Here is a 10,000-nt window from a genome sequence, read left to right on the forward strand (position 1 = left end):
CACAAAAACATTTCTTACCTTTTCGCGTGCTTCTAAACGCCGGAATTGATCCAACTTTCCACAAAAACGTTTTTTTTTTTGCTTTTCTCTGAGAGAAATTTCGCTTTTCGGCGAAAAAAAAGTTTTTAGCTTGGCAACGCTTAGCTCAATCATTTACCATATAAGGTCAAACTAAGTTGAGGTGATAACCGAGAATGAGTGAACCAATCAGAGCACGAGAAATGCATTGAATTTAATAAGTGTAATTTCTTCGACTTTTGATTGGTTTACCGGATTGTCTCGGTTCTTTTTGATTGGCCAAAGTAATTACTTTGGTTTTGGTTTTACGACACTCGATTAAAACTCGCTCTAAGGTTACGTACTGTGACAATCCATGTTTCAGACTCACTGACGTGGGCAGGACAGCCTGCAAACCCAACACAAGCAGAAGAGGGAAAGAATGTGCTGCTTACATGGAATTACTCCCTCACCGCTGATGAACAGACCAACAGTCAGACTTTTTTCGTCATTAAGTGGTCCAAGTTTAATCTGTCATCCCTGGTGTTTGATACGATTGCGTCAAAAACTTTTGTTGGTGTTTTTGACCCCCCTTCTATTAATTACCAAGAGCCATTATCTCCACGTATTGTGGTTGATAGAAATCATAAAACAGACTCAGTGTCTCTGCAAATCAATGATGTGAGGAGACATGATGAGGGGCAATACAAGATTGAATATATGAAAGACATTGCTGGCACCGTTCTTGCTGATCTGGTGATGAATTTGACAGTTCTTGGTGAGTGTATAATATTACTGTAAAAATGAACAGTACGTGTATTTAAGCTATACATTACCTAATTTGATATAAAACTGGATGTTTATATCAGCATGAACACAGGCTTTCCTGATGGCTTTGATCGTCAAATGAAAAACGAAGAAGAATTACAATAGAGATACATGCCAGATTATTTGTCATTTAGGTTAGAATTAGGACAATTAATCGTGTTATTGCTTCATGATTTTGTTTTAGGCTGTCTTTATTTTCTGTCAACATTTTCACATGAACATGATATAAATTGTATTTTTTTTTCATGCCATGCAAACTTACATTTCATTTGAATATTGCTAACAGCCTTAACAAGAGAAGTAAAGTAAAGTCTGCTACGATCCTGGAAGGCCCATCAAGCCGGCGCGTATCCGGTTACTGTAGCATGAAGTGACGAGGAGTACTTCTACTCCCCCCTGGATAGGATGATAGTCCATCGCAGGGTTAACCCCAGCATTAAACACGCCAGTACCCATTTATACACCTGGGTGGAGAGAGGCACCGTGTGCGTAAAGTGTCTTGCCCAATAACACAGTACAATGTCCCCGGCCAGGACCCGAAGCCGGACCACTCGATCCGGAGTCGAACGCACTAACCATGAGGCCACCACTGTACCATCTATATTCTTATTTCATTGAATGGGAGGTATCTGGCTTTCATTATGAACCAAGAGAGAATACATATACTTTGATCTTTTAGCGGGTTTAAAGATGCTCTTCCTCCCTTAATTCCTTCCTTCCTTCCTTCCTTCCTCCCTCCCTTCCTCCCTTGTGTTAATTAGCAAGTCTACACGACTTCCTTGTATTTGGTATAGTTCTAGTTTCTTTTGCTTCTGCCATAATTTTGCTCTCCCGAGTACATATTTGAGTGAACGCCTCTTTTAGGCGGTGCCTGTAATATTTCATTTAGCAGTGGGTTGTGTTCTATGATAATGCTGAGTGATATTTTTCTTCTAAGAAAATAGTTCATCTTGATAATATATTTTTAGTTTCTTGGTGTTGATTCTCTGAAGTAATGTAAATGTGACCTTTTGCAGTAATTTAATTCTAAAGCGATATACACGTTCGTCGGTGGTCGAAGTGAGTGCTTCTTTAACCAAGAGGCATAATCAATGCCTGACTTGAGGATAAGCCTGTTGGCTCTTCTCTGGACACGTTCTATCATGTCGATGTTCTGTTGCGTGTACGGGGGACCACATAACAGAGCCATACCCCAAGTGAGATCGAAAAAAAGAGCAATATAGTGTCTTGACATCGGCAAGCCCCTACAGGTACGATATATCAGGCAGAGCATGCATCTTGTTTGCTTTGGAGACTCAGCTATTCACGTGGGCATTCCAGGATAGGTGGCGGTCGACGCGCAAACCCAAGACCTTAAATTCAGAGACCATCTCAAAAGGTGATTCATTCATACAAAGATCAATTTGTACTGGTTGCAGTCCTCGAGATATCCTCATTATTTTGCATTTCGTAATATTAAAGCACATCCTATTTGATTTGCTGCAAGTCTAAAGATTGTCAAGGTCGTCTTGGAACTATGCATGATCATGAGAATTATCAATTAACCTCGACGTTTCACAGTCGTTGGCATAAAGGGGGATGTTATTACCAAGACACGACGTCAGGAAGATCACTGATAAAGATAACGAAAACAAGAGGACCCAAGATAGATCCCTGGGCAGCTCCTGGTGTAACAATATACCAGGAAGAATGCTGGCCATCGCGGATAACCCTCTAATGGCAATCAGAAAAGTAATCTGCAGACCACTTTAACAGGGAACCGCCAATGCCAAAATTAAATAATTTCTGTAAGTAAAATGTCGTTAGCTGCTCGATCAAACGCGTTAGAAGCACAACACCGGTCTGTCAACCCTCATCCAAACACTTGGCCCAATGATGGTAGGTTAGGACATGTTGGGTTACGCAAGATCTTACTTTAATTTTATGAATCCTTGCTGCCAATTAATCAGGGAGAAATGGTGCCACATTATCTTGAAATCGCAGAATGATCAAAGCTCTCCAAACATTTTCAACGAATGGATAGGAGTGAAATTGGCCGGTAATTGATAACTTGCCCTTTGTCGCCACTCTTGTGTACAGGGGATCTGTTAGCCCTTTTCCAGAGACATGGAAGTCTACCACGTCGAAGTGAATAATTAAACAAGCGGTTAAGAGGATAAACTCCTTGGCACTTTTGAAAAATATATTTGAAAGTTCTCCAGACTGGTGTTTACATGGTCGTTTAAAGCTCCGTCCCACTCTGCATTTCGAAAACACAGACGTAAGATATCGAAAGCAGCGTCCTTGTACCATTACATCTTCTTAAGGGAACTTCCACTTCAACTAAAAAATAACTTTAAATCACAAGAAATAACCTTTAAAGTAAAATCAATCTACATTTTTTTCAAAGAAATCGTTTGTATCCGAAATAAATGTCTTAGAATCACCTTTTTTTTTTTCAAATTTCGCGGGCGCCGCCATCTTGAATAATGGTGACGTGTACGGTTGCCCTGTTGCTTTTAGACAAAAGCTCTTTGTGTCAGAACAATAGGGCAACCGTTACACGTCACAATTATTCAAGATGGCTGCGCCTTCGAAATTTGAAAGTAAAAATAAGCGATTTTAAATTCATTTTTCTTGATAAAACAAAATTGGAACAAATTTGTGTGTAAACATAATTTCCTTCGGTTTTAACTTATTAGTAAGAGTGGAGGTTCCCTTTAAAATTCGAAGGTGGATTCAATTTTGGGTGGAAAACAAATAATATTGGAAGGTGATCAGAATTGAAAACTTCATGGAAAACTGATAAGTCAGACATTGAATTTTCATTATTTGTTAAAGCAAGATCCAGAATATTCCCAGCAGCGTTGAGTTCAGAGAGAATCGAGTGATGTTAGTGTTCAGTTTCAACAAATAACCTTCAATGGCCCGCAGGGGTCTTTTGCAGAACGCCGAACATTATAGAATCGGCATTTGACGGTAATAACTGTACATATACGCAATGATAACTAAAAAGGTTAACCATTCAGAAATGGGGGCTTAGACCTAATCACTGTAGAAATGCCGCCACCATAATTGAAAGTAAACAGGGGCGGATCCAGCATTTTTTGAAAGTGGGGGCCGAACAAGAATACTAATCAGCGCGCGTTAGCGCGCCTCAGTAGCGCCTTAGGCGCTACTTTCTAGGGGGGTCTGGGGGCATGCCCCCCTAGAAAATTTTGAAAATTTGGGTACTCTTACATGCACTCTGGTGCAATCTGGAACGTAATGTATCAGGATTCCATATTGAATAAAATTATAAGTTATGGTTATAATGATGCATGGTTTTTGACTCTTCGCTTCAAAGTCACAAAATATATATAATTATATATATAGGCATTAAGATTTTACGTTGTTACAGTCTCTGTAAGATAGGTTGACTGTAGACAAGTATTTCGCATCCAGTCTTCTTCGTCATTTCGAAAGGATAATATTAGCGCCTGTAAGCTGAAAGTTTATTCGCACAACTTTGGTCATACTATTAGCGAAAAATCACGCTTTAGCTAAAAAAATCAAAAGCTCCAACAGACTGCTTACAAAATGATAAAATTATTGTATATTTTGACAAAAAAAAATCTCCGACGAACTGAAAGGGGGGCCGCGGCCGCCTCGGCCCCCCCTAAATCCGCCCCTGGCAAACCATTCGGCTTTCGGCGTTATGCAAAATACTCCTGCCCTTCAATGCAGAGTTTCGCGCCAGCCAACATGATAACAGGACTCTTCTTAAGTAAACCCGCTGACCGGGGACTCATGCACTCGGCCAAACGAGTCGGCCATTTTTGTGTTTCTTAATACTCTGCGAACTATCTTAAGGACTTGCTTGTCATTTCTCAACTTACGGAGTTCTTGTAAGTGTCTTCATTTTACTAGCTAAGTCCACTTGTGTTGTATTGTCATTTTTGCGTTCCTGTTCGATTGTAGAATGGTTCCTTCATCGTTGGCATTAAAGTTAATTTTGTTCGTCGAGAAGGCTGTTTCTTCAGAAATGATCTGTTTCGAAGTCAGACACGCCAAAGCAGCCATAAATTCAATCAATTTGTGGAAAATTAAAGTCCCCAACCAGAACAATATTAGACAATTCAGTAGTGGATAAGTATCCATGCAAGAATTCCTGGAATTTGGCAAGGAAGAGCTTATTTATAGGCCCAGGAGGACGATAAAATACCGAAAACAGAAAACAAAACGAAGGTTGTGTATAAATTACACAGGGCAGCATCTCTACTTCTGTCTCTAGATGTCTTCTCGTTAGACAAGTGAGGTGAGATTTAACCGAGAGCAAGACTCCTCCGCCTCTGTTGCCTTGCCTGTCTTTCCGACAAATATTGCAGCCCTGCAAGTGTAATTCATGATCAAATATGCTGTTATCGAGCCAGGTTGAACAGTGACCACAACAATATCAAAGCATAAAAAAAAAAAGCTTGGCTCGAATGGAGCCCTCTTGAGTATTGAGTGAACTTCAAGGCTTAAGTTCCTTAATGAAAAACACTTCATATACAGAAGACAATCAAACTTAGTTTGGCATTCCTTAAGAAAAGAAAAATGACTGCTTAAACCAGAGGTGTCAACACCACCATGGATAGTAATAAGATGCTTCCCTACAGCAGAATACCTATGTTCCGCCGCTGACTTTTAACGCAACATCGTCCCAGAATGCACCGCGGAGAGCCGAAAATAGGTCACGTCGACGTGAAGTAAACAAACAAGATGGCGGAGCTTGTTGAAGATGACCGGTAGAAATAACTATACCTGAATCTCGATTAGATGATGCTGGGAGGCGAAAACTCATACAGTTCTATGAGAAGAAACCTGTGTTGTGGGATACGTCCCTAAAGTTACCGAAGAACGACGCCAATATTCGTTTTTCATCTTCCAAATCGTCCACTAACAACAGAACCTGAATGATTTTCAGCCGCTGTCTTCTTAACTCATTGTCCGCCATATTTGTCGAGCAGGAGCCTGGGTTCTAGTGTTGCAAGCAATGTTGCGTTAAAAATCGTCTCGTGTAACATGCCGTTGCCGCAACAAAGTTGCGTTAAAAGCTGTCTCGTGTAACATGGATTAAAAATCGGCATTAAAAATCGGCTCGTGTAACATTACCTTAACCCTGAAATTTCGCGCCAAAATTAAGGAGTAATATGTCACCCATCTTATTATGTTCGTAACATCCGCAAAGAGTGTAATGTCTGAGGCCTTTGACACATTACATAAGTCATTGTTCAAGGTCTGACAGTTTTCGGAGGCATAATTAAAGCTCTCTATGAATGATTGCTTGAATAGACCTTTCTACGGTTTCTGACGCAATACTGGAGAGTTTAAGATCTACGACGCAACGGCAACGAAAACGTAACAAGCCATTCATAGGCTTGGTCGCTGAGCAAACAACTGTAAAATGGCCTATTCAGTTCCTGGAAAGTTACACTAGTTTTCAAAAGTTACACAAGCCGACATAATGACGAAAAAGATTAATAAACCTGAACTTGCAATTTTAAATGACGTTTTCGTTACCGGCGCGTCGCAGATCTTAAACTCCGTATTGGTTAGGGGCGAACGCAGCTTAAATTAAAGTGAATGTGTGGGATTTTGGCAGAGTTAAAACCTTTATAACTCCGTCACAAAGCGGCAGATTTGAATTACTTTGAAATCTTTTTAGTCATTTTATTAATGTCATTCAGTCAACGGAAAATTAGATCATTGCACAAACGTCTGAAAATTGGATTTTAGAAATCTCCTCATGTCGCTTCAAATTTCAAATTTGTAGAATTTTGATTGCGAGGGTTTACATGTATATGAAATTTACAAATTTCGTGTAGTGGGCAAAATTCCCATACATTCACTGTAATTTAAACCGTGTTTGCCCCCAACCAATATGGTGTCAGAAACCTTGAAAAGGTCTATTACTAGTGCTTTTCTTAAAACATCAAATATTGTATAGAAATAATGTGAATCAATGTGAGTATGAAGCAATTTAAACCAGCTTCCAAACAAATGGTTTTATTCATCCATTCTTTCGTTCATTGTACAGTATTTGTGACAAAACTAACGACAGGTGGCTAAAAATGGTAAATTGTTTTGGGATCCTTTTAAGTTGAAAAGTGCAACATGGCTCTTTTATATGTATTTGTCTGTTTTAGTGTCGAAAAAAAAATTATTACATTTCCATTTCCATTGTAGTGGCTCCCGAAGTTGACTATTTGACAAATGATTGGGATGAGTGTGAAAACGTCACTCTTATTTTGAGTTGTAATGCAACTGGAAAACCAACTCCAAACATCACCTGGAGAAGAGTAGCAAGTGACGGTACAGTCATTGAGAAATTGCCAGCAGTGAATGGAGTTTATGTTCTGAACAACACCAACAGAAACTCAAGTGGACAATATCGCTGCACAGCTTCCAATGGAGTTGGAGTTGCCAACAAGACAGTCAACGTGACAGTCAGATGTGAGTACTTTGTAGAGATTCAGCGATCTCCAAAACACGCACATGAAATAATACCAGGAAAATATCAAAAATGATGAATTAATTAAATACCTATGCCTACCCTGAAACATACCGTCTGTATATCTCTGGCAGGTAGGTATGTTTTTGGTATTAATTTTAGCTAACAGTTCAGATGTGGAAATGGTAGGGTATTCAGTTAAGAGACCTTTCCACGGTCAATGGCGCCATCTTGGCGGGGGGACAAGAACGGCAAAAATTAGAGTAAACGTATAAGATTTTGGCCAACTTGGAACCGCTGTAACGCCGTTACAATACGGCGGATTTCCACAGTGAAAGTTTCTTTTAGAAGACATTTATACTGAGATTCAGGGTCGCAATGGATTTCTGGGTATACGATATTCATGGCTTTCTAAATCGGGTATAAGTAAATTTCAGCTTAAATGTGAGTATTCAGTATATCACCTTTTAAAATTTCATGTATAAAGTATTTCGAAAAAGTATGAAGTTAGACCGGTTTTTATTATTAAAAAAAAAACGTTTACTTGAAAGTTTCATACCAGTAGAAAAGACAATGATATTAGCGAAGCTCAGGCACGCGAAACGCGCCAGCGGAGCACCATGGGTAACATTTTTTGACAAAGCTATCCATGCCAGAAATTTTAGTTATGACGTTACTTACGTCCACCCGTCCGCCCGTCACAGTAGGGAACTTAAGCAACGACAACGGCGACGGCAACGAGAACGTCACAAATGTGCATATTTAGTAGGCAAAAACAATAGCTTTGCACGCCCTGTACGTGCGTTTTTCACTTTTGTCCATTTCTTTGCCGTCGTCAGCAAAACAACAACGTGAAATAGTCAAATTTTAGGTTTTAAGGAGAACGTCAGCACTTGACGCTAAAGTTTCATTTTCTCCCCTAAATTAAGCGCCGTTCCGACCAATGTCATTTTTGAGGAACTACCACACCCTTGTCATATAAGAAGGGTTGACATGTTTAAAAGTGATTACAATAACGCGAATTTATATTTTGAGATGAAGTTCTCGGTGCCGTCGCCGTCGTCGTTGCTTAAGTTCCTTAGTGTCATAGTGGGGAGGCAGGAGAGCCTCTGGGGAGGGGAGTGTTCGGGCAATTTTCCTTGGCGGGAAATCGCGTGGCAGCGTTGCATTTGGCAACCCGCGTTTTTCTGGCGGCAAATTGCATTAGTGACGAGCAACGGGATAAAAAGCAGGAAAGAGCATGAGACAAAAGGCGACAAAATTTGAGAATTTAAGCGAAGAAAGCCTCGAGAGAAGCCGAGGAAGGAGAAGAAGGGAAAATTTCAATGAAAATCACCATAAAGCAGAGAGAAATAGAGTGAGAGACAAAACACTTATTTACAACGGTTGCCTTACAGGTAAGCTTAGTGTTTTCGTTCTTAATACATGCCTCGCTGCCTCACATATTTTGTAAAACTCACTAAAAAAAGAAGAAGGCCTGAAAACGTTTGCAGTTCCGTGTTGATAGAGATTTTTGCATATTTCAACCATCAAACATACAGGCTTTTAATTGAAATGGATGTCCAGTTGTGAGCTGCTTTGTTTGATTGTGAAATTGAAGTCGAGTAAGCGAATTTAGTACGCCTTTGGTTGACTTTTAAATTAGTCATATTTTTGCTGTTGTTCTAAACTGAAGAGGGAGGAATTAAAGATTGACAGTCAACGGAAATGTTGTGAAAAAAGATTACCGTGCATGTAATTTCAGTTTTAGTTGTTGATTAAAATTGTTACTTATTGTTTGCCAAGGCTTGTTTGTTTACCGCTGTTTGCTTATAGGTGTTTGATATGATTGATCACTGTAAACTGTGTACAGTAATAATGACGATCAATTTTGTACTTTGTGCAGAAGCATAATTATTTCCGTGTACACTATATTGCGTTCTGGGGTTAGAAACGGGAGCTCCGCTTCTAGGCTTGGCTAAATCTATATATATGAATGAAAGAAGCCGGTAGAGACGTGAACATGACGTGGTTGATTTCATGGCTTTGATGACCGCTGAAGGTATGGTTCGTGGACATTGTAATTCTGCACATGCCGTGACGTCAGTGACATTAGTGACATCCGGCATAAGCAAATTGACATGCGCATGCAGATCGATCCGTCCAATCATGACAACGCAGACAATGACCGCTCGAGCGATTTTTCTTTCTTGCTTTTTGTACCGGCTTGTGAACCAAAACCAACCGAAAGGTGGTCAACTTATATGAGAATAAATGAAGGGAGCTTTTGCAGTGTTGTGTTCTTGACGGCTACGGAGGGTTTCAAGACAAAGCGCATGAGTGTGGCATCGATAAGCTTGGTTTTTTGATAGGTGTGAGGCATAAAAAGCCCGATCCATCAGATTTCCCTATCGACAGAATTTTCACGGTCAGCTCGGAAGACGAATGGAAATTCTACCGAAATTTTATGTTGGGCAACAGCGGGAAAGAATACGAACTTGTTTGATAAGTTGTTCAGCTTTCTGTATATAAGCCAAACAACATGAAATAACACGAGGAACGTTAACACAGGTTAATTTACAAAAGTTTAACTTAACCGAGGTAGCCGAGAACTCAGGCTGAGAAGAAAAGAAAATGTAATTTTACAGAAAAGGAAATGAAAGGAGAAGCTTTTTTTCAAGTTTTGTCCATACTACAACCGGAAAATTTAACACGGTCTAACTCTTTCGTGTAGTTACTAAA

At 39.8% G+C, this 10,000-nt stretch overlaps 1 protein-coding gene across 3 annotated transcripts in view; it reads left to right on the top strand.

Moving 5' to 3' along the window:
* Positions 1-10,000, top strand: part of LOC137982339 (fibroblast growth factor receptor 2-like) — a 109,818-nt gene that overhangs the window by 62,678 nt on the left and 37,140 nt on the right. For 2 of the 3 annotated variants that reach the window (XM_068829430.1, XM_068829428.1), the window contains exons 2-3: positions 383-775; positions 7,015-7,281. In XM_068829430.1, the coding sequence (XP_068685531.1) occupies positions 383-775; positions 7,015-7,281 (660 nt within the window). The remainder of the gene's footprint in view (positions 1-382; positions 776-7,014; positions 7,282-10,000) is intronic. The other variant, XM_068829429.1, reaches the window with a different exon arrangement.

Source organism: Montipora foliosa, chromosome 13, assembly GCF_036669935.1.
Source record: "Montipora foliosa isolate CH-2021 chromosome 13, ASM3666993v2, whole genome shotgun sequence".
Classification (NCBI taxonomy): Eukaryota; Metazoa; Cnidaria; class Anthozoa; order Scleractinia; family Acroporidae; genus Montipora; species Montipora foliosa.